This window comes from Fistularia commersonii, chromosome 10, assembly GCF_037954325.1.
Source record: "Fistularia commersonii isolate RoL2024-O1a breed Wild chromosome 10, RoL_Fcom_v1.0, whole genome shotgun sequence".
Taxonomy (NCBI): Eukaryota; Metazoa; Chordata; class Actinopteri; order Syngnathiformes; family Fistulariidae; genus Fistularia; species Fistularia commersonii.
In genome coordinates this window covers 353,491-377,500 of record NC_141293.1, presented here as the reverse complement: position 1 = coordinate 377,500, position 24,010 = coordinate 353,491, and the positions used below count along the sequence as shown (strand labels likewise).

The following is a 24,010-nucleotide window of genomic DNA, read 5'->3' as shown; positions in this document are numbered from 1 at the left end:
TGCTGCCGAGCAGCCACAGCTACACTCAAGATACAAGATACTCACATACACCATGAACCAAAAAATTGGATTTTCTGCCAATGACATTTGGAGCGTTTGTGTATTGTAACAATTCTGACAAAACACAAAGGAGAGAGAAAAAAAAGAAACCATTCAACGAGTCGAAAACCGTATGCCAGCACTTATGATGTTTGTGGAATCTAGAAGATTTACTATGTCACAGTACCAAATACAACGATCCAATAGCTCCTAAAAAGCCTCAGACTTGATCTTGTTTAACATTCACTTTTTTAATATTTCATCTAATTAAGCCCAGATTTAAAATTATTCACTGTTTAAAAGGCTATATTAATGCGAGGAGTTCTCTTATTGTATTGATTTATTTCATTGACCAGCTCCACTACAAGACAGCGACAGCATTATCTGCAAAAGCAATAGAAGACTTGAACAACAAGGAAGCCGTGTGTGTGTGTGTGTGTGTGTGTGTGTGTGTGTGTGTGTGTCCGCGAGTCAAAAGCAATTTGCCATTTTAATAAAGGCGCATCTTCAACAACTACAGAGATGAGACGGCGACTTACTTCAGTCTGATTTCTATCGGACATCAATATAACGGAGTAAGTGCGTGCATCGGGTTGATTTGATGCTAAAAAAAACGACATATGTTTTGAACTGCACGCTGTAATAAACTGTATGTTCTTTTGCAAGTCTAATTCTACTGTTTTTCTAACAAACAGCAATCCTCAGACGTAGGAGTCTGCGTGAATGAAAGTATGGTTCGGTCGACTGGCTTGCATGTCAACATCAGGGAGACAGAGAGCGGACTGACATGTCCAAACAGATAGCACGCAGTATGGTTCCTGATGGCTGACAGCAATTGTAGAGTGAGGTTTGTGGATGCACTTCAAACAGAAGCGGACCAAGAAACTCTCTTTCAAAGTTTATTGAAAAAAAAAAAAAGCGGGGTCTTAAAAGGAAAGGAAGCACTGGCTGGCCTGCACATGTACGTGCAAGCCAGCCAGCCTGGACAATAGCTATCCTGCTACAAAGATGTGACGGACTCGGCCCGCACAACAGCTGGTTAGTGTGCTTTAAAACATCTGGAGCGACGTGTGGACTCACAACATCATCGTGTGAAACGTTCATATGGATCCTGCGTACCATCAAAAACTAGATAATACTTCAGTGACACCCGTAGGGGAAATTCATTTGTCACAGCGGCGCAACAATAACAATAAATATGAATACACACAAGGATTAAAAATAGATGAACAGGATGAGAAAATCAAAGAGACGATTAGAAGTATGAAGGCAACAAGAAGGATGAAAACAGATCGCAGAATGAGGACATGACATGTGTGAATGAGTGAGGTCATGGGTTTGCAGATGCACCTCCGGCCCGGCAGAGTTGTGCGCTGTCCAGTCTGTTGTTGGAGAAACATAGACACGTATGCAGTCTCTGCTGCGTAAACAACAAAAAAAAAACCTGCCGCTACACAGAATTGGAAGAAGAAAAAAAAAAAAAAGAGTATTATCTGAGACAACCTATTTAACCATCATCATTTCTTCATCAAAGGCTGTGTCACTTCAATGTGAATGTCGGCGCACATGTAAATCAGGAGGAGGAGGAACTGCGTGCTTCAAAGCTGGAGCGCCTGCCCATGTGGATCAAATCTGGGAGAACAAGCGGAAAAGAGAAGCTTGTTCAAGGAGGTGGGTTGCGAACACGGCGGGGGAGGCGACCAAGCCGGGATGTGATGTGACTGCGGTTGCAAGGGAAGCGGGAGCACTGGGAGGAGGTTGACCCTCTGGAGAACGCCGGCATCTCGGGGGTGTCGGTTATCGCAAGAGAAAGGATGACACTTCCTTCAGGTTCTCGCAGATATGAGGGAGATCCAAAGCCTAGCCTTGGAAGGCAGACAGGAGCGTTTGGCATTTGGATCAGAACTTACTCCTTGTAATGTTGCTCAACAATGGGGGGAAAAAAAAAAAAAGACTTGTTTGGTCAGCACTTGTCTTTGTTTACAAATTCCTTTGTCTGTTATGGAGATGGATCATATTAAATATTTCTCTTCTCTTCCTTCGTCATAAGAGTACATTCTGAAAGCGCAAGCTTCATGTCGCCTCTTGGTTTAAACTGATGTCAGGTCATTCAGTTTGGGCTACGTTTGAAGACGTGCTCGCAACAGGGTGCCAATCAGTTCAATAGCCAAAGGTCCGAAGACACAGATAGCCAGTCTCGAGTGGCTTTGCAATCTCAAGATAATAAGCCATAATTTGTCTTTTGAGCCGAGCCGTGAAGGGATCGTCTAAATTTGCATTGAAATTCAGTGCGATCGTCTGTATTTGAGTCTCGGGGTGTGCAACTTAGGAGAAATACCTTATCACTCCATCACACAAATCAAGAAAATGTGTGTTAATATAAGCTCAATCAGTCCTTTTCTGTGGCGCTAAAGCCACGGCACAGAAATGAAGCGGACAAAAAAAAACAAGCAGTGAAGTAGACACAATTTCATGTGCTACTTATTGAGGCCCAGCTGGAAATCAGGCACAAACCATCCTGATCTTTGGCAGCATGAAGACTTTTTCCATCCATCTCGTCTGGATGGCGAAGATAGAGGTATTTGCAGCATCTGCCAACATGCCAAGCCTTCATGAAAACCTCAGAGGGCTCGGGGCTCAAACTGACGGAGAAGGAGGAATCTGCATTCTGGTCAAGGGATGAAAATGAAATCAAATCTCAAAATTGATTATAATCAGACGCTGAGTAAAGGCATCAGGTAAACAGTGGTGCTATGTAGAGTTCCATTGGTTCCCCAAACCTTTCTCTGGGATCCCTTTGTACGATCCCTGACGCGGTGTATTTAATTCTGGAGAGTAACTATACAAATCTTTTAAATGTGTGTGCATTTTTTCGACTTGTCTGAGACTTAAAATTGCTTTATCTGCTGTGAAGAGATCAAAGAATATAAACACATGTCACGTCATCTGAACGCTGAGGTCAAATTCAAGGAGGGATGCCGCGTGCCGTCAACATCGCTTCATTTTCAAAGCAGAAAGAGCAGTTTTGTGCTTCGCGGTGAAACGGATTCAAGTCCAGCGTCGAAATGAAAAGCCGTAATCACCGTATATTTGATACCGGGGCGTTTCTTTGTGGTTCCTCGACCGGCTTCAACTCATCCTCTTCAGGTAACCGACCGTCACAACTTGTTGTTATTCGCCTTGTTAAAGGTGGTTGTCGGTATCTCTGAAGGTCCTCAGTCATCCAGGTCGTGGGAAATCATTGTAGAATCTTGTCACGGCGACTTTTGACCTTTCCTCAGAGAGGCTTCCTCGGTTCTTCAGTTGCCACAACAAGATTTGACAACAGCAGCTGCAGGTCATTTTTAGTTAATAAAACCATGCAATGATTTATATTACCCTCTGTAGTTGCTGCCACTCGCTTCTCTCTTGTTCCACAGGTAACCTGGTTAGCTTAGCTTCCAAACTCTGTGCTAACACCACCGCAGACAAGGTCACACCTTGCGGTTGTATGGACCCAAATGGACCCAATAGCTCTGCAGCCCAGCACCGTAGTAGAACTGCATCACTACTTCTTTCTCAGTCCCTCAAATTACACCCGCAACTTTCAGGTCTCCAAAATCTCGATACCACTGACTGGGTGGTGAAATAGTAAAGGCTTTTACACGCCCGTGACGACTGCCAGAGGAATTGAGTGGTCATCTGTGAGCTGAATGACTAAGTCGGTCAGGAATTTGGCTAGTTGTTGGAGGTCCAGCAGCAGCCGGGCGCTGGCGATGAAACCGCCTTGATGGTTTTCCTGTAGTGACACAGCAGGTCAGGAGAAGTGTGGCGGCCATGGAATTGGGAAATAAATGGGGCGTGTGACTTGGAAGCCTCAGTCTCTGTACATGTAAATCAAGTGTCAAGCCGGAGGGGTTGAGGATTTTCCCCGGGAGATGTACAAGTAACAAAAGCACAATGTGAGGTAATAATTTAAAAATACATACATGAAGCGAGGGCCAAAAGTAAAGCCACAGCCGCCATCAAATACGCTGATCATCTGCTTGGTATTTCTGCAAACTCACTGCACTCACAGAGGCATAAAGGGAAGACCAGTATAAATGTAAAAAGATGTGCAAACAATCAGGAGGACATGTGAGCGCACAACAAACACTCGTCCCTCCAACAGCTCACTATATTAATGGATGTAGTTCTGTTTATTTGAGCCCGCTGACCTTCATTAGAAGGCGACTCTGAGCATCAGGAGATTATGGGAGTCGGAAGAAACTCATATCAATGGGTGGCAGAACATTTAAGTATTTGTGACATCAGAAAGACAAATTGAAAAGCATCTTGATTTGGTCAAATGATGCCATTTGTATCTCTTTAGTCCATTTGTCAACTTGGAAATCATATCAAACGCTGAAGCGACATCACGTACATTCAGGTAGTTCAACCCTTTAGGGTCAGGAGGGTCAGGAGGATCAGGAGGATCAGGTCACTTCTACGCCATCTGATATTTTGGTCAAACTGTTTTCGTGCGGGTCATGATAATGTGTTCTCGTGTGTCTTCGCACCAGAAACAAAGTGAAGTTTGGCCCGTACGGCCGCAATGCTGCGTCTGTGAGAATGTTAAGCCGTCAAGCCGCAGTACGGGTTCAGCGGTGTTCCTTCTGTTTACACACAATAGTACGGTCCAGCGGAAGAAGCCACCGGTGACCAGCACCGTCTCTCCAATCATGAGTGCAAAAACTATCTGGAACCATGATTTAAGTCTTCTCTACTTGAGGCTGCTCTGGAAACACAGGCATGTTTGCACAGCCCTTTTCATATTACTCGTGAAATCTGCTGTGAGGAAACACGGCGTGCTGAAATGCATCCATGGGAAGAGGAAGATCATGCTGTGGAGACGTGAGGGAAGAACCTGGCAGAGAGCAACGCCTCCATCAACAGTCTAAATGGGCCATTTGTCAGAGACAAATGGCCTCCTCTTTGAAATGCCAGGCAAGTTGGGTTTGGTGCCCTAATTTATATGTGTGAGAGGGCAAGCTTGAACAAACACACACACACACTCACACACACACACAAAATCTTGTCTTATCATGTCCAAAGCGGCAGAAGGCCCAGGCCAAGACAGACAGGTTCCTTTCACACAGTGAGTTTATTTTAGCCAGCTAAGTCCTGTTCTAATTTAACTGTTAGTGTTGTAACATTCAAAATATATTTATATGGATAATACTACAAGACCAATTGCAATTGAATTGAAAAATAAATAAATTTAAAAAAAAAAAAAAAACATCCAGATGATGTAAATCAAATTTTGCACAGAATAAAACATCTGCTTTGGACACTTTACTTGATTAAAACGAAACCTTCAGCCACCTATCCTTTTTATCCTTTTATTCTATTAATTCTTATGATTATGAATGTATGAATGGGAAGGCAGACAAACGCAGCCAGATTGAGTGGTGGTTCCTTCAGCTTTCTGGACCACACATTCTTTCCAGAAAGCACAAAATACTATTGGTTGGAATAAAGTGATCTTGGGAGCAGTTCTGATCATGCTGTTAGGACTCTGCATCCTTTAGTTATATATTATATGAAACAAAACATTCTAGAACTGCGCCTCTCCCAGGAAAGACAATAAATAAGTAAAACTGATGGAAATTATTACTATAATCTGACTGAGTTTTCTGACAACAGCACCTACTAAATTGTAATTTAATACCGATCAGAGTCGCATGCATTTCCTATGCTTGTTTCAGATGTCTGTTTATATGTGGCTTCATAATTCCGCGTTTGGAAGTCTTTTCATTTATCCAGCCTTAAAATCAAATTAGAGACTGCTATAAATTCCGATTCGTTCTGACACTCTTGAAACCACAGGACCACTGATGTTATTCACTTTGTTTTGGTCAAAACCATATCTGGCTCCTGGCAGCGGTCGCCGGCTCTGTCGTCTCTCTACTTCCTTACTTGGGCAGTTTCTGAATGGCCGGTCTGACTGTTCGCCGGTCTAGAAGAGTCAATAGCAGACAGCGGCAACCTTCACGACAACCTCTGAATGTTTATTATACGGCACATAAATCCATATGCTTCACAAATGATAGAATAACGCAGTCTCCCTGAGTTGTACACATCTGTGATCCCAAAACTAATGCCTACTGTTCTCCCTGTCTCTCACTATTCTTGGCCAAAAAAAAAAAAAAAAACAAAACACAGGCCTTTTGCTCTGCAGCTGCATCTGGTGAGGAAATTATTTTTACCTTTCCATTCATATTGAAGGTAGTACGTCTGGGAGCCCAGCTGGTCCAGTCACATCACTTCCTCACTAGTGACTCCCTGCATACTAAAGATGACGGAGAGGAAAAGGAAAGCTCACTTCCTCTCTGACAAACCCTTAATCTGTCCCATCTGGCCTGAGATGCCCGTAGCAACCGTTTTACTTGCGCTGCCGCAAATGCAGGAACCATAACATTCAATCGAAACGGAGTAACTTTAAACTGCTGGAAAGTGAAACGGAGGCTATTAGCGGCACCGTAGCTCGTGCTTGTAAAATGTTTTCACGCGGGCTTCGTACGAGCGGCTGCAGAAGCAAAGAAGCTGGACTTTGTCTGCTGGCATCGCTGTGGTCAGCCAGCAGAGGTGAGGTGGGAACCAAAACAACACCCGGGTCTGTGTGTTGTTTCGACACCTTTTCTTATTGTCTCAGGCGGCAGACGGAGCTACACCGCCAGAAGTGGGTCCGGCCTCAAACGTGCCTCTTCCGTTACACGCTCATCATGTTCCCGGTATTTTACAAGACGACCACTCTTCTACATTTGCAGAAACGAGGGCTGTTTTTGAAGCGCAAGTCTTCGGACATCTTTCAGGGCTATTCTTGTAATCTCAGCAAATTCATCAAGAGAAGCTCAGTATCCATTCCCCGTTGGAGACAATGCAGTCAGAAAAGTCTGAATCGTTTTTTTATCGTCCTGCAGCTGGAGCCCCGCTGATTTTTGAAAGTGACAACATTTGGAAGAAATAACCACTCAGGTCACAATCAGCCAGGGTCCTTCTCTATCCTCTTCAATAAAATGACACTGGTGCTGTGAGCAAAAGGTGATTTAGCATTCACAGCAAGGTTGGTCCTTGAGCAAAACGGCCCATTTATGTAATTGTCACGGATCATGCATTACTCCAGTGACATTTAACCCTCTCAGGCTCAAATTAAGTTGTAGTTGCAGGAAAAATCTGATATTTGGCTGTCGCAAATCTGCAACATCTGCCTGGAGAAGGTTAAGAAGCATCAAAATGGAATGGCGGCGGAGCGATATTCAACACATACCATCTGTACCCGTGCACGACAAACCTTTTACACCCGCACTGGTGTTGCATTCATCATCCCGCTGGTCAGATTCTGGAAGCTGCAAAATGCAGCTATGGTTCATGTCTCAAAAGTGATTGTTATCCCAAATGGTTGACTCCTCAGCCAGACATGCTACAGTGCAAAGCACTGAGAGATATTTGCAAGACACAAGCAATCATCTGGTCATTTACTCCGCAGGTAACGCCCACGTGGCGAGATTTCGTAAACCAGCATTCCAAAGTATACAAAAGACTGATTGACAGGAAGGAGCCTCCATTGCTTCCCGCCAACTCCAGCCAGAACAGGGAGTGAATTACTTTGTTTTTGCATCATTAGCTGGTTATTCAAACGCAGTTTTTCCCGTAAGGCAAGCGAGTCCCACTTCACGGATGAAAGTGGAAAAATCCCACATTGTGGTTTCTGTAAAGAATTTCAGATACGCACTGCAGCGCCTTCACTGAAACAAACACTATTAATTAGGGGTCCCGATGCTTATATCACTGACAGCACAGATCACTCAATGTGACCTGTTTCATGATCAAAAACACTATAAGGTCCACTGATGATAGACTGATGATTGATTTCTGATTAATGTTGAAGAGGATAGATAGATAGATGGATACATCTGGCTTTAGCTGGACACCCAGAGAGAAAATCTGAAGGCAGAAACTTGAACAGATATTCTTGAATTTTAGAAAGTGCAAGTTTCAGCTAGGTAGCGCAGATGTTTTTTTGAGATAACAATGTTCGAGCCGCACTGGGAAGCGGCGGCACGTAAAGACGAGAGCTGGAACGAGTACGAGCGTTTGTTGTTTCCACAAGGCCTCGCCTATTTACTCAATGTTGTTTTTTACAGGCGCTGCAGCAACTGTGACGGAGTTGAAGTTGGCCTGTTTCAGGTCATTTTCCTTGTTTTTTTGACGCCTCCGTCGTCACTGCCATCAATTAGACGATGTACAACTCCTTCCTCCCCAGTATTTTACAATATGAACAGGGATAAATACGCGAGTTCTATTTCTAGATAACATTTGCTTCCAGTAAGTGACTGGTCAGCGCCGCAGCCTCACAGCAGGGGATTCGTGGTTCAATTCCCGCAGGGGCCTTTCTGTTCTGTTTGGAGTTATCATGTTCTCTCCTTGTCTGCATGGGTTTTCACCCGCTTCTCCAATTAGCTTCCACAGTCCAAAAACATGCTGTGGGTTAATCACCCAAGCTTAACGGCCCAGACATTTGAATGAGAGTGAATGATTGTATGTCCCGATACAGTATGTGGCCTCGGCGGACCGGTCCCCGGTCCGGGGGAGCCCTCCTCTCGCCTCCCAGCAGCCCCAACCCCGATGCAACCCAGATAAGGGGTGTACACAGTCAAAGAAAATGTTGCAATGTGTCTTTGTCCAATACGGATGTAAAAGTAAACCACAACAACCAAAATAAATTAGATAAATCCCAAATAAAACCATAAAAAAACCCAAATAAAAAAAGATAGTCTCTTTAAAATGGGGTACTGCAGTCATTTGGTAAAGGTGGGGTATTCACGTTCAGATGGTTTCTGCTGTAGAAAAAATAAATATGATCTCAGTGTTGAAAATAATGGATTTGGTTCTAAATAAACAGACATTAAAATCAGCGGCTAATGGTTCTATGAATGTCGTTTTTTTCAGCGCACCGAATAATCGAGTTGAATATTCGTGACATTAATGTCATGCCAGGACTTGCAAACACACTTCAACCGACAAGAAGCAGGTTCCGGAAAGACGGCTATCTCACACTGGCAATACAGACCTCGGTGCTGATAACCCGTCCGATATGCACGACAGATTCAAATCACCTTTGGAAGCTGGCGTTCATGAATTAACTTGGAAAACTATTTTAAAGTGACTTATTCAGATCGCGGCATTTACGTAATCATGCCATGTGAGCAAAATCAGATGAACACCATCCAATCTCCGCCGGTTACCTCCTTCCTTTTACGGCGGCAGCCGAGCTGACGGATGAAGAACGAAGTTCAAGGCCTCGTGCCTCTTCTCTGCCCGAAGGCCAATCATTATCTATCTGTCAAAGGCGGAGCTTTGGCCTGGCCTGGCCTATATTTAGGAGACAAAGCCTCATCAGCCTAAGTACTGAATTCAATTTGAAGAGGCATCATTAATCTACACTCATAAATCATTAGGTTTATGCTAATGTTGGCTCGTCGCTCCTCTGAGCTCCGAGCAGTTTTCCATCCCCAACCTGGGCTTTAGACCCGTTTCTTCATATGGACTCCTTTTCAACAGTTCCAATAAGAGCGCGGGTCAAGTTGAAAAGCCTCTCTTGCCGAGGGGAACACACACCAGCTCTTGAGGTTTGAGCTTTAAATCCTCTCACTGAACTACTAGCTTTCTCACTTTGCTGCGGGCAATTAACAGCTGGGCCGGAACAACACATTTTACTATATGGAGGATGCCTTGGTACATTTTTTTTTGTTCCACACGCCGGTAGGGAACAATCTCTGACGAATGTCTGCAGTATCTCGCCGATGAGAGAGCAAAACAAGGAATAAAGGATACGCGCGACGTAGCACGACGACAGGAAACAATATCACGTCTTGTAACTCGTTCGGAGCCCTTATTTTACCAGCGTAGACTGGAGGATTCAATATATTCCAGCTGTATGCGTCCTGTTTGTTCAGGGACATTCCTGGCGACAATCCGCTCCCTGTGCTCAGCACACAGCCAGTCCTTGATATTTCAGCGTCCGTCTGGTGACCGGACAAGAGACATTCAGGCTATCTGAACACGGCTCGACGGCCCCCTCAAACAAGTGGACATTCATTTTTCTTCTAGCTGATTTTTAACAGCTGAAGCTGTAGGGGAAAGACGGGCCGCCGGGACGCCGTCTCGTTCGAATGCTTGCTATTGTGCGATCCACACGCACGGCAGAGGAAAGTAACTGCATACAAATACAGAAGTAAAAGTCCTTCGCCGCCATAGCTTGAGTATTAAGCTGCTGGTTATCAACTCAAGTCAGCCCTTCACCAAACCCAGGCAGCTACCAAAACACAGATACATTGTTTTAAGACTGTTCGTACTCGTTAGTCTATTCATCTGACAAGATAGAAGCAGCGCAGTGTCCTCATCCTGGTAGAATCTGAAGGGTGGAGGCGGCTACCTGAAGCTGTGATTGTGGCAGCGAACTGAGAAAGCAGAGGTGAAGGAGGCCATCATTTGGGAAATCAGGGCAAAAGTAGATGTGCTGATGTGCTGTGAATATAAATGCATGGGACAAAATAAGGGTGTTTCTTCTTGTCATCGTTGCTTTGTTGCGGTTAATGTTGAATGGCCGTCAAATGGAATTTTGGTCATTATAACCGCAAGTTGAGGTCTCGAGGAAGACCAAAGAGAAGATTTATGGACGTAGTGAGAGAGGATATGAAGGTAGCTGGTGTGAGAGAGGAGGACACAGAGAATATGGTTAGATGGAGAAAGTTGACTCGCTGTGGCGACCCCTAACGGGAAAAGCCGAAAGAAGAAGAAGAAGAAGAAGAAGATAACCGCAAGTTGCTTTTTTACAATGAGAATAACTTTTAAACATTTGCGTGAGCTGCTTAACTAACCTTATATTCTATGATTCCTTACTGCGGCCGACAGAGAGCAATCTTGTGCGAAGGCAAGTAGCAAGATAAGTCAAACTGTTTTAAACAGCATCAAAGAAAAAACTGAGCACTGAGACAAAATTGCAAAAATATTTTAGCGGTGAACATTCACGGGTGCCAGTTGTGATCAGAGCTGTGAATTGCCAGGCACAAATAAAAAGATAAAGCACCAAAAAGGGCAATAGGCATGTACAACAACCTGCAGTGTCAGCCTAATCTCAGGTTGACATTGGAGCTTTATCCTAAATTTCTGACACCAGATACTATAAATCATATCACACACCTTAAGATCCTGTACTTTTATATGGCCAATAAGCAACGACAGGCAATGGACTTTTAAGGGGAGTTCTGTATTTGAACCTTGATACATCAAATGAATGTTCTTTTCTGTCAGCCAGCATCATCTGTACGCCTCCATTACACACCCTGTAACCTGAAAAATAGGCTTTCCCAAAGACATTTCAAATGAAGCTGATGCCATTAAGATTGCCATTTGTCCATTTTCTATTTTTCAAATGGACCAATTCATAAACTAGAAAAGGCAATTGAAAGGTAAATGAGCAGAAAGGTCACTCTTCCTAAAAAAGAAAATCCTCCATTTGAGGCGGTTCCTGGAGACAATGTCTGAGCTTTGTAGCCTCCATGTTTATTATGAGTGAAAGTTGATGAATAACCAGCTTTGCTTGGACAGCTGAGTGAAACTATCAGTTAAGACTATTTAAACGGCTCAAACCAAAAACACTGAGACAACTTCAGATGAATACTTCTCAGTGTTCCTCACACTCGTAATAACACTGTTCTGAAAGCAATCACTCAAATTACTAATAACTTAAACAGCACACTGGTGAGTTTCACTTACATACAAGTGGTTTGATGGATATCAGTAGTGAACTCTACATTTGGAAAAAAAAAGGTCTGTTACTGCACTAACACGTATTCAGCCTAGATTCCCCCCAAAAGCTGTCTTGTAAAGTCCTACCGCCTGCTAGAAAGTACACCGCAGATACTGTAAACCTTTTCATAAGCTTCTTGATCCTTTTTCCCTGCACGAGTTTACATTCGGGAGCTTCCTTTGTTTATGGGAGAGGGGCGACAGCCAAAGAGAAAGAGGGACTCCAGGGGTGGGGCACTGACTTGACCTCAAAACACCACTCTGTGATTCAGGCATTTATCACTAGAACTTCAAGTGCGAGCGATAAATTCTGAAGCCTTCGTCATCCAGTCGGCCGTGCTGTCAGTCACCGGCTGGCCTACTTTGTCTGCAGTGTCTGCTTCGGCATGTGGCGCCATATGTAGCCAGCTTGGGCGCACATGGTTTGGGTGCCAATGCTGAGCTGACTGGATCCGGGCCAGCGCTGAAGTAATCTGTTTTCATAGCACTCTGTAAACCACTTAGGCACTAGGTGTTGTTAAGTCTTATGATCTGGGCTCTCATTAACCATCATTTTGGCAGCCGTTATGCCGCCATCACTGGTAAGAGTTCAGTTTTACGTCAAGCAGCGCCGAAGAAAATGACAGCTTCAAACGCTAGGAGGAGTCCTTTACCGGAACATCTATTTAGGATGAGGCCCATGTCATATTTATAAATGTCAGTATAAAAATGTGTCGTATCATACGCTGAGGCTACTTCAGGTGGGGAGGGCGAGAAAATATATCGGGCTGATATCCGCCTCCCGTCGATAAATCATCAGCCAATGTCTTCAGGTAAAACCTGTGGTTTCACACCAATAAAGTTACTTTGAGCTGACACCTAAAATAGTTAAAAATTAGTTTATCTGTGGTTACATACAACTTTTTGTTCTATAACATCATGGCTGAAGTCAAAGAACATAATTAAATGATGAACAAAGCCTTTATCAACATTTTCAAACTGATTTTCAAGGAATCGGCTGCTGAATCGCAGGTACATTTGCTGGCTTGTACGGCACCTTACCGTTGTCTCTTAGGAAGTTCTGGACGCTCCACTTGATGACTTCAGAGAAAGGAAGTCGTAGATATACGGACCAGAACTGGTCTACTGAACATTTGATTAAGAATACTGAAGGCTGCTAGTTTGAATTTGTCTTTGTGAGAAAGCACCCGGACTTCCAGCTGCAAGCATCCACCACTGGAATCCCGTCAATTAAATCTTATCTATCCACGTGTCTCCCACATGTCCTCGACGGTTTGAGAAAGCAAACATTGGCCAGAATCTAGTGCCGGTACAGCAGGTCATCCAATAATTACGCTCACCTGTCCCCACGGCAAAGTGTCCTTGAGCAAAACACAGTTCCCAGCTGGCCGCCTAGCATGCTACTTCTGCTATTATCCCTGTGGGTGAGCGTGATGAGCAGAGATATAGTTTAAGAGGCTTTGTCAACAAGGAGGGGACTAAACATCGCAAGTGTGGTGTCAATGACGGTCCTTTCCATAACCGCCCGCAGAAACTCCAGAGTGAAGTGAAGGTGTCTGCGGTGATCCTCGGTCGTCCAGGTCACGGTGAATTCTTGTCGAAATCTTCTTGTCTTGGCAACTGGAAAGATGAAGAATTCGTGTCCTGTTGCCAGGACAAGAAGATTTTGCCAGTGAAAAGTGAAAGTGTCTGTGGTGGTCCTCGGTCTAAAATCTTCTCTTGGCAAGTGGACTTGTTTTCTTCCCTCAAAGATGTTTCACCTCTGATCCTAAGAGGCTTCTTAGGTTCATCCGACTGAAGAAGCCTCTCGCAAGGGAAGAAATCAAGTCCAGTTGACACTAGAAGACCATTTGGGACAAGAAGTAGAACGTGATGTATCAAGTCAGCTTTCAATCAGAGGGTAAATGTGTTGGTTTGGACGTCAACACGATGGTCATCACATCTCTAACAACCTGGTATGGCAGTTCAAGATTTTAACCACTCAAAACCGCATCTGTTTTGTATAAGAATGGTTGAAAAGTCCATGCAGTGCATTGAACTAATAAAGAAATCTTCAAGGTGTGTGAGCTCAGTAAGTCCTGGCAAGGCTGCAAGTATGCGTCACACACATTGACTGTTAAACTTACTGTAAACACATTTTCATGAGTTCAACTCCTAAAATGTAAATGAAGTAACAAAAAAAGGGAGTGTTAGCCTTCATGCAATCTGAACAAAATCTCTGAGCCTTCTGCTTTGCGTCCATTTCTCTTTCAATGCATCTACTGGCCAGATCTGCTGGTCGGCGGCGCTCTGCTCGCACCCCTCCTGGCAAACAGACCGATGCAGGCGCCTGCCCGTTATCTCATCTGACAAACTTTGTCTTGTTTCAATAAGAAAACTTTCCAATAACATTTTAGCAGTGAAATGTGTATTCCAGCACATTATATATGCAATTAATATGAGACTCAAGAGTCTGATATTGCACTCTGCAAGAAATAAAGATGCACATACTCTTGAGGGGGGGAGAATAAGAAATACAAATAAAACTATAAAGTGTCGAAGTCAAGGCTATAAAGTGTTTTAAGGTCTTAAGTGCAGAGATTTGAAGATTCCCTGCAGCGGAAGGAAGAGGAATTAAAAAGTCTGATAGCCTCAGGTAGGAAAGACCTCCTGTGGCGTTCAGTGGAGCTCCAAAGATACGTCATGTCAATATCTGAATATTTAGTTAAACAGTAAATGTCAAATCCTTTGGATGCATCCGTGAGAGAAATGTTCGGGTGACCCCTTCAGTTTCTTATTTACCAATAATACAGGCTGTAATATTTGTAACTCTACCAACTGCATATAGCCTGATGTTCTCATAGCGATTCAGCGCACTGATTTATCTGCACTGTACCTGGACTGTGACCAATTCTACAGTCCAAGGTATGAGGCAGTGAAGTTAATAAAGTTATATCTGAGATTAAACGTCATACCTTATAACAAGTGGAACGAAGTCTAACATGCACTACTTATAATATCAAACAGGAAAGAACCCAAGCGTTCTGGGAGTCTGTGTTTTTTCAAGCTGCACCGAAACCAAACTGAACATTGATATATTTGGGGTAACGAAACACACTGAGTCATAAGATACCAAAATATGGCGGAGCCATCCAAAATGTTCACCGAGAGCAGAACGCAGAAGAGGCAGCATTGGGAAGGAAAAAAGAATTTGTTCAAGAAGCCCCCGTGCCAGAAGATGATATAATTTGTGGCTGCTCCCAACAACCAACTCCAAAAGCTGCGCAACAGCTGACGAAACCGTTTCACGATGTGCTGGAAATTTCCCATAACTGTTGGAGTTCTTAATTACCAAGGCCAAGAACTCATTTGAGACAGGTCTGCTGGAAGAGTCAAAAATACTAGCTTACAAACTTTGAGTGTTCAGTGGATCTTGAAAAACTCCCAGAGAACAACAGCTGTTGTTTCTGTTCCTTAGTGCTTGTAAAAGGGCAAAGACAGAGATATTTTCCCTTGCCTTTCAGTACATTTCACTCTTCTACCGTAGGCTGTTATAATTATGTATATTTCCTAAATGTACTGAAACCTCAGTTCATACTGCATGCCTGTTGGAACGTAACTCAAAGTCGCCTGCACAGAAAGTCCAAACGGCGATCGAGCCATTGTCCCTGGATAGGTTTGGAGAAATTTGATGCAGGGAGGCTCGCTTGCCTAATTTGCTTTCATCAGTTCAGGTGAGCATTCACCTCCCGTTTTAGGAAATTAAATGGAATGGCGGGTCAGATTTTCGGTCATTTTTCACAGTCGTTTGGTCAAGGGCAAAGTCAACGGCCCAGGGATCATCAGGGAAGCTTTTAATCCGGCGCTGTGCCCATTCTGAAAACAGGAGCCTCTGGCTGGTACAGGCCGGTGACGTCCACACAACTTAGTTGAGCTCACGACTTTGCGAAAGCATTCCTCGGGTTCGTCTAGCTTACAAGATCCCGCCTCGATCCCGAACCGATCACAAGACTTTTGATGGCGGGTTATTTCAACTTAGAACACACATGTTCCCGGTTTCTGTTTCGCTTTCATCGAAAGCGGTGTAAATACCTGGCGGGACTCCGCGACACTTTGGTGTCAAACGGATGAACTGAAAACGGAAGCATGAATGAGGAGAAACCGTCAGACTTAAAAACGGTGACGACATCGACACCCGCGGGTGTCAATACAACGCTTCGGCTTCCATCCATCTGCAGGAACGCTCTGCTCCGACTCCGACCTCTCAACTCTACAACCCGCCTCTTTGGATTTAATGGGCCAAAAGTTCATTTTAGCAATGTGTGTCACGTGTTCACCAAACCGTCTCAGCCTCATTGTTGTTTTATATATAAGTGTTAATCTGTTGGGGGTTCTCTCAGCGTCCAGGCCTGCACATCTCCCGGCCCCGTCCTCCGTCAAACGCTGCTCCGCGCTAATTAAAAGCACTCATTTACGTAAGGAATTGTGTAATATCCCATGAGCAGCTGAAGCACGGAGAAATCACATCACGACATTTACTAGCATAACCACCACGCTGACACTTCCCCAGACTGGCCATTTTCCAGTTTCTATGTTTTGTTCAATCATTTCTTGTTTGGAACTGAATATTTCCTCAAGCTGATCTTGATGTGGTGTTGATGTTGAGAAAATGTGTTGGATTTTTCTTTTTTTTTTTTTCAGGATTTAATGTCACTGTATTGAAGCTGACCTTGAAAATAAAACGCTCCCACCTGTTGGTTTCATGCGGCGTTTTGATGTCATTCTTGCACAAAAAGCCTGGTGTTTTTGTTACCTTGGGCCACCAGAATCCAGTTAGTTCATCATCCTTCCAATTTCAGCAACGTTTGAAAGAATTCCATTGAGGCTTCCCCAAGATATCACTTTCACAAGGCCACTGGCTTTACTGCCAAAATGTAAATCTCATTTGTTGACTCATGGTGAACACTTGCATCAAATTTGAAGAAATTCACTGGAAGCAGGACAGTTTGCCAGAGGGGGCAGCGCCGCTGGGTCACAGCTGTTAGCATCGCACAGCCATGAAAACTGGGTGACCGATAAGAATCGCTAACAAACAGTAGTTACCGCTCAGCTTTTACATTCTTGAACTAAAAACTGGACTTTTTCTTCCTTTTTAAAAATCACATTTTCAGATGTAATCATGTTCGTTGGAGGATCATTTGCGAGAAAACGAGGTCAAAAGGCAAATATCCTGGCAGACTCTAAATGGGTGTATTTACAATAATGGAGACCAACTGAGAAGGAATGGAACAGGCTGAAGTGAGAAGTCTGATATGACCTCAGACACAAGTACAGCTGGAGTCTTCTACCAAGCCATCATCTGGTGAGCACGAAGCTCGGCACTACCTTCTGCCCTTCACGGCCTACTACTCCTGGAAGTCAAGGGTTAGGCCAAAGGGCAGAACATCTTTTCCTGGTGAGAAGACGTCCAAATGCACCTTTTAAACAGTTCGTTTTTTCAGCAGTTAATTGTATTCCTTAGAGAGTCACGCCGAGGGTGGAGTCTGGACAAGATCGAACCAATAAAACATCAACTCTTCCAAGGAATGCGATGAAGGTTGTCCTTCTGTGCCACAGATTTGTATCAGTCCTGCATTTATCAGCAATTACAATAAGAGGGGTTTATTTTCGAGGTGACTGACAGTCTTCGATCACTTCTGAACATCGCACTTATTCTTAAAAATGGGAACGTCACTCCTCTTCTCCATTCCTCAGGCATCTTCTCACTCCAAGATCCTGTTGAATCATCTAGCCAGAACCTCGACCGCTGCCTCAGCCAGTCCCTTCCACACCTCCACAGGTTCATCCTCAGGACCAGCCGCCTTCCCTCTCTCCATCCTCTGCTTTCCTCACAACACTTTTATGAATCTCTGCTACTTTGTGGTCTCCAATAGTCACCTCTTCTCCTCTTGCCTGGCTTTCATTTTCCTCATTCATCAGCTCTCCACAGAACTCTTTCCATCTTCCCATCACTCTTGAAGCGACGGGCTGTGATGGTGCTTTAAAACGGGCCACAGCAGTATTGACATAGGTTTCATTTACAACTGCTGGTCTTAAAGTGGGGATCATGATTCCCCTACAGAAAAAATCCAAATTATGACTTAAAAGCAGGTATGCCTTGACCTAAGAGTCGCTGTACTCTTACGCAACTAGACTGATGAATCGACTGCTCCGACTACCGGCGCCGGGTCAAACCTTTCCCGATCTGCATGTTTCATTTAGCGAAGAAGAGAAAAGCCCTGGATTCTGCAAAGGGAACTCCACGCATGTGGAAATCCTTAGTGTAACACTGCATGGACAAAGCAATCCAGACACTTAATATCCCCCCGGAGGCCCCGGGCATGAGGAGTGGTCAAAATTAGACAAATTAAACGGGTATTTTTAATGCCGTACCAACACACACGTCACTTGATGAATGGACCTTGAAACCACCAGACAGTTTTCCAGTCAGAAACATCATTTTTCACATTCTTGCCGCTCTGAGTTGAATGGGGGACCATTAACAGAGATCTACCCAACCATCTGCGGGAGGAAAAACGGGGGAGCGCTTCTTCTTTGCCTCCCTCCGACCGTCTGTTTTTGACAGCGTCGCTGTGCGAATCAATAAGTCATCGGTCTCCCGCCCAACTTTCTAATTCCACAGTTATGAGATGTCTAAGACTGTCAGACGCTGCTTTCCCTGCTAGTGACTCTGGAGGAAGCATTCCACTGTAATGACATGGGAAGTCACAAGAAGGTCCTTACAAACACTCAAGCTGGAGAAAAAAGAAAAACGTCCTAAATTTGAGCCTCTTATTAGACGGACAAACCCAACAAGCTGGGATCTCCATGACCAGAAGACTTCCAGAGATGACAGATGCTCAGAAATGAAAGCACTTACTTTGCCCTACTTTGGTGAGAACATTAAATCTAGGTGGGTCAGGTGCAGTCAACCAAGATGTGAGATGATCACAAAGTGAGGTTTTTTTTCCATCAAGCAGGGTGTTTTGTCGTGGGACTTCATTATAAGATTGTTTTGACAGTGAGTAAAGATGATATATTAAATATGTAGCCTCATTCATGACAACTACAGCACCAAAAAGCAGACATGAATCTTCCAGAATCTCCTGAGAAGTCATGACTGATACAAACTAATAAGAAGTGATGTTTTTATTTGAAAAGGGGAACGGGTGAAATTGTGTTTTTCTCGACAATGAAAAATATAAAGAGCTCAGCTTGGTGGGCGAAGGAAATGGGGAAAAAAAAAAAATTTAGATGCACCAAAATTGCATTTTCATAAAATTCTCTACTAAAAACGTCAATAATCAAACATTTAAGCCCAGCTCTGTTCTTCGCTGGTCAAAAGAAATGCATATTTCTGTACACGTGCAACAGGAACAGTAAATTAAAATGATGCTTTTCCTGAATCCTCTCGCACGTCCACAAAGCAGATATTCAACAAACAAATGAATAAATACAAGCTTTGAGACATAACTGACAGTTGGGCGAAGTCATAACCACCATACGTCCAGTATGGACCTCCAGTCTGGTGTTCATGGCTGGTGTTCATGGAGGTCCATTCCAGTTTTTGGAACGCGCTAAAACTGTACCACATATCTGTGATATCTGCCGCTGAAAGGTTCCTAATGCATTCAGTCGTTTTCTGTAGCCTGAGCTACCGATGCAAACACAAAATTTGGACTTTAATGAGCCCGACTGAATGACGGACTCAAATAAAAGACAGATTTGCGAGACAAGTCTTGGTGGAGGGGCGCTGCACGGGCAAACAACAGCTTCTGTGACAGTTTACGCGAGCTCCGTTTGCTGAAAGCCCCTTTTACTCAGCAAAGTGGTGGCAGATGGGGGATCCTGACGCCCGACACAACACACCTCTCAGAGCCACGCTAAAACCACAAGCCGTGGTGGCACATTTTTTGAGGGGGTCACCGATCACCAAGATGAAGGAACGCCTCCCGTCGTGGCCCGGGCTGGACCTGTTAGAACCACTGAGACAAACTAAAAGTCTGTGAAAATTCTCGCTGTCTTAGCCGGTCGTGGAAGGTGGCGAAAATACAATTGGGCAGTTTGGCGCCAATGAGAGGCCACAGAGACAGAATCAGTGTCTTCTGAAGTATAGTTTACCGTGACTGTGGTGGACGCACTACTATGACAGTAGTGGCAGAGTGGCTTTCTGGTGCGTCTCTTCTTCGTAATGGAACAATCACTCTGCGTATCTAGCAGTGCAAAGATATTTTTCACTTCTTTCCAAACAATACAATTAACTGTTAGATCCCGTCACACCCAAGAGAAGATCGCGTTTTACAAGAAAAGAAAGTTGGTCCGCAGGGTTCTGTGTCGGTCTCTATGTTGCCCTCTCAGGCACGGCTGCGCTCGTCTGCCCGCTCAAACTGAATTATTCAAAGCAGAGGAGGCTGGAGAGTGACTTCTAGGTCACTATCATTACAATGGCTGGAGACTGGCTTAAAGTTAGCACTCCGAGAGGCGGGGAGTTAATTATTCATGACACCTGAGGATCTGCTCCGGTTCATTTGACCCGCAGATCAGGCTGCTATTCCTGGCGTAGTTTATCATAATCAACAGCTTCCTCAGACTCAGAGATCGAATCAACCACTGTTCAATGTGCGCCCTCTTAATATGTTTTCAATAAAACGACTGGGGGGGAAAAAATATATATACACATATAAATTAGCACTTTAATGTAGTTGTACTTCTAATGTAACTGTTCACATTTTCAAACAATTACCTTGAAATCTTTATCGTTCATGGTGTCATACTTTCAGCTGTGACCTGATATACACAACTGTGGACATAAATGACATAAATTATTATTACTACTGCTATTATTATGTGCAGGAGAAGTTCCTTTTTCTCCTCGACTAATCTGCAAATTTTATCGGAATCAGACTCATTTAGAGAACTAACATGTTTGATTTAGGTTGTTTCATTGTGTTTATGTTTGTGTGTGTGTTTTTTTTGTCCTTGAAATATATTAACATTTAACCCAAATGATTTAATCGAGATGGATGGTAGACTCCAAGGCAGACAGAAAAAATATTGACACTAACTGAACACTCAAGCACTAGTAAGTAAGTAAACATTTTCCTCACAGTGTGGACAGCAGTCAACGTGAGGACCTCAGACACAAGTGATGGAAACATCACGTATTCTCTGGGTGACTTCAAGTAGGAAAAGAGACAGGACTCTGGAAAATGAAGATATAGCCAGTGTCCGAGGTGGGAACACATCTTTTTCTTTAAATCAAAGTAATTTAAAGCGCTCATCTAGAGAGATTATGTAAAATGAAAAAACAGTCGGTGTCGAGGGTTTTGACAAAATGCTTTTCTTGAAATCAAAGTAGTTTAAAATGAGCATCCAGAGACATTAATGGCAAAAGTAAGAGAACGACACCCTTCCAGACAGAGATGGTCACGCTATTGTTTACTTCTGAGGATGAGAGTAGTTTCTTTTAGTTGCTCGGCGTTCAAGGTTTTATTTCATGTGATTTTTAAATGTTTGAGCACCCTTGTCTATAGGGAAATAAAGAACATTTTAGAAACTGTTCTCAATTTCGATTATCTTTATTTATGACATAATGCCCTTCTGTACATTCCCTTATGACTTCTAATAGGTTTTCCTTGCTTTCTTGACAACTTGTCCTCCAAATAAAATATAAAAGCTGCAATAAAACGTATTCCAAGGCGATGGGACGCGTGTATCTCGTGAAGCCCGCACAGCCCCGCAGAGCCCCGCACAGCAGGTCAGAGGTTATCTGCTGCTACCGCAACATCATGCTAACTTTTCTTAGCCGCTCTGTTATCTGGGAGATTTATCCGCCGTGCCTCTCCCCCTGCGCTCCTGGGCCCGGAGCCCACTCCCCTCTGATAAATCTGGGTTTAATCCAAGAGTATACCCCAAAGTGATTTATTAACCCGTGTGTGTGCAAGTGTGTGTGTGTGTGTGTGTGTGTGTTTGCAGCATCCCTGACTAAACCAAACTCTCATCATGAGTCCAAGCTTGCCGGCTAGCCCGAATAGCCACTACAATATCACCAAAAAGTTCACCAAAAGGGAACTCTGCGACTTATTCTTGGGCAAGTACAACCAAAACGAGAAGGAACAAATGCAAAAAAAAAAAAAAAACAGAATAGCGTTGTTTTCATTCCCTCGCTCCCAAGTGGAAAAGTGCCACTTTTTGCAGCTTGCTAACTTTGCTAGGCGGCTAATGTCTCCTAGCAAGTGAGCCGAGCGCTGAACGGACACAAGTACAATCCGCTGTTTACAAACTCGACAAAGCGAGCATCGCCTTGTTTAAAGTCGCACTTCTGACGCCCAGGGAGAAGTTTTTGTTGCATTTGTGGATGGATTTGCAAAAACGCGAGAACCACAATGGCGTTGCGCCTTTTCTTTGGCAGCGAGGAGCACACGGCTTCACCCGCTGCACACGCAGGTACGCGTCCATGCGTTTGGATCCACGGGGGGAAAAAAAGCACCGATCACGCAAATACAACCGGATCCCGGTTCCGATCCCTTCGCGTTTGTTTGCGCCCGCGGATCCAACCCCGAAAGGTCGCGGCGCTGCTCGCAAATGGAAACAAAAGCGGCAAAGTAGAAAAAGAAGGCGCTTACCTTGGCGATGGCTTTCTTATATCTCATGACAGCCTGCTGGATCAGTGCGTGCACCTTGATATTCCCGTCCCCGCACGGCACCACCACCCGCGTCCGGCCGAAACACACCGTGACTTTCATCGCTGTGGCTCGTCCACGCTCGGAGTCTGCGGGCTGGAGGAGCAGGACGAGGAGGAGGAGGAATCCGAGTGGAAATAAAAAAGGAGCATGGGGTTTTTTTTGTTGTTGTTGTTGTGGTGGTGGTCGGCGTGTCCGTGTATTCCACCGTGGAGACGAGCGCCCTTACAACTCTCTCCGCTTCACCCCGCCGGGCGACATTGTTTCCTGCGTGTGTTCGGACCACCTGTTTAGCTTCTCTCTCTCTCTTTCCTTCCTTCCTTCCCTCCCTCGATCCCTCTCTCTCTCTCTCTCTCTCTCTCTCTCTCTCTCTGCTGAGTTAATGCTCGGTCACGTGGTGCGTTCGCGGACCGCTGGGAATTTTGGCTTCCGAGAGCAAACTGAAGGCGATCCGTCCGGGGAAGATTCTCAGATATTCGGCTCAAATTCGCTGCTACAGCTAAATCCCCGAACATGGATTTTCTCGAAGAGGTCCTTTCACGTCCTTTCACCTCCCGGGTTTCGGTCTTTTTCAGAACAAAGGAACTCTCCTGGTCTACGGTCTAGCATGACATACAAATTACGATTGTTGTTGTTGTTGTTGTTGTTGTTGTTGAAAATACTGTGATCCATGAAAAACACCAATTTACTGTTCTGTATATTTCCTGTGCATCTTGTATTTGCAAGTGTATTTGCAGTCCCTATGTCCTCTATTGTAAGTCGCTTTGGATAAAAGCGTCTGACAAATGCAATGTAATGTAATGTAATGTAATGAAATCAAAATTCACGTAACATCTTTGTCATCTCGTCCCTTCACATTACTTCCAGCCACTGTGTAAAACATAAAGTGACTTTTTTTATTTTCCTTGAATACAATGTATACGATACTATACTATTGTGAATGGTCGCGTTTAACTTTGATGGTGTGTGTGAGCCCTCATTCATTTTTCATCTCCATGCATTCATTTTAAGAAGAAGACGTTTGATGTCATTCCACAGAGTGCAAGGAGACACAAACAACTTTAAAAAGCAGGACACAACACAACAAAACAACTCGTCTGTGCTCCGTGTATTAAATGAGAAATAAATGGATGAGATGAATCGATGAATGTTGTCGTATGAAACCTTTTCGGAGACGAGAACAGATGATTCGCCTTCCGGCTGAATCTTCTCCATTTGGATTGCGCTTTTTTTTTAAGCAGTCAGTGAAGGCAGCGTGGCGGGCTCAGTCCCCCCCCCCCCCACCCACACACACACACACACACACACCCACCCACCGCGGCCACGGCGGCCGACGGTTGGCGCGAAACGACGTAGATACTCACCGCAAGAGGAATCAAGCCCTGAATTTCGTGCAAACAGCGGAGCTGCGATTCTTCGGGCCTCAACCTGCAACCGCT

General features: G+C 44.3%; 1 protein-coding gene across 6 annotated transcripts in view; it reads right to left on the bottom strand.

Annotated features, from left to right (window-relative positions):
- pard3ab (par-3 family cell polarity regulator alpha, b) overlaps positions 1 to 23,146 on the bottom strand; it is a 302,221-nt gene extending 279,075 nt beyond the window's left edge. For all 6 annotated transcript variants that reach the window (XM_086153154.1, XM_086153157.1, XM_086153155.1 and 3 more), the window contains exon 1: positions 22,515 to 23,146. In XM_086153154.1, coding sequence (XP_086009280.1) covers positions 22,515 to 22,634 — 120 coding nt within the window. In that variant the 5' untranslated portion in view covers positions 22,635 to 23,146. The remainder of the gene's footprint in view (positions 1 to 22,514) is intronic.
- Positions 23,147 to 24,010: the final 864 nt, after the last annotated feature.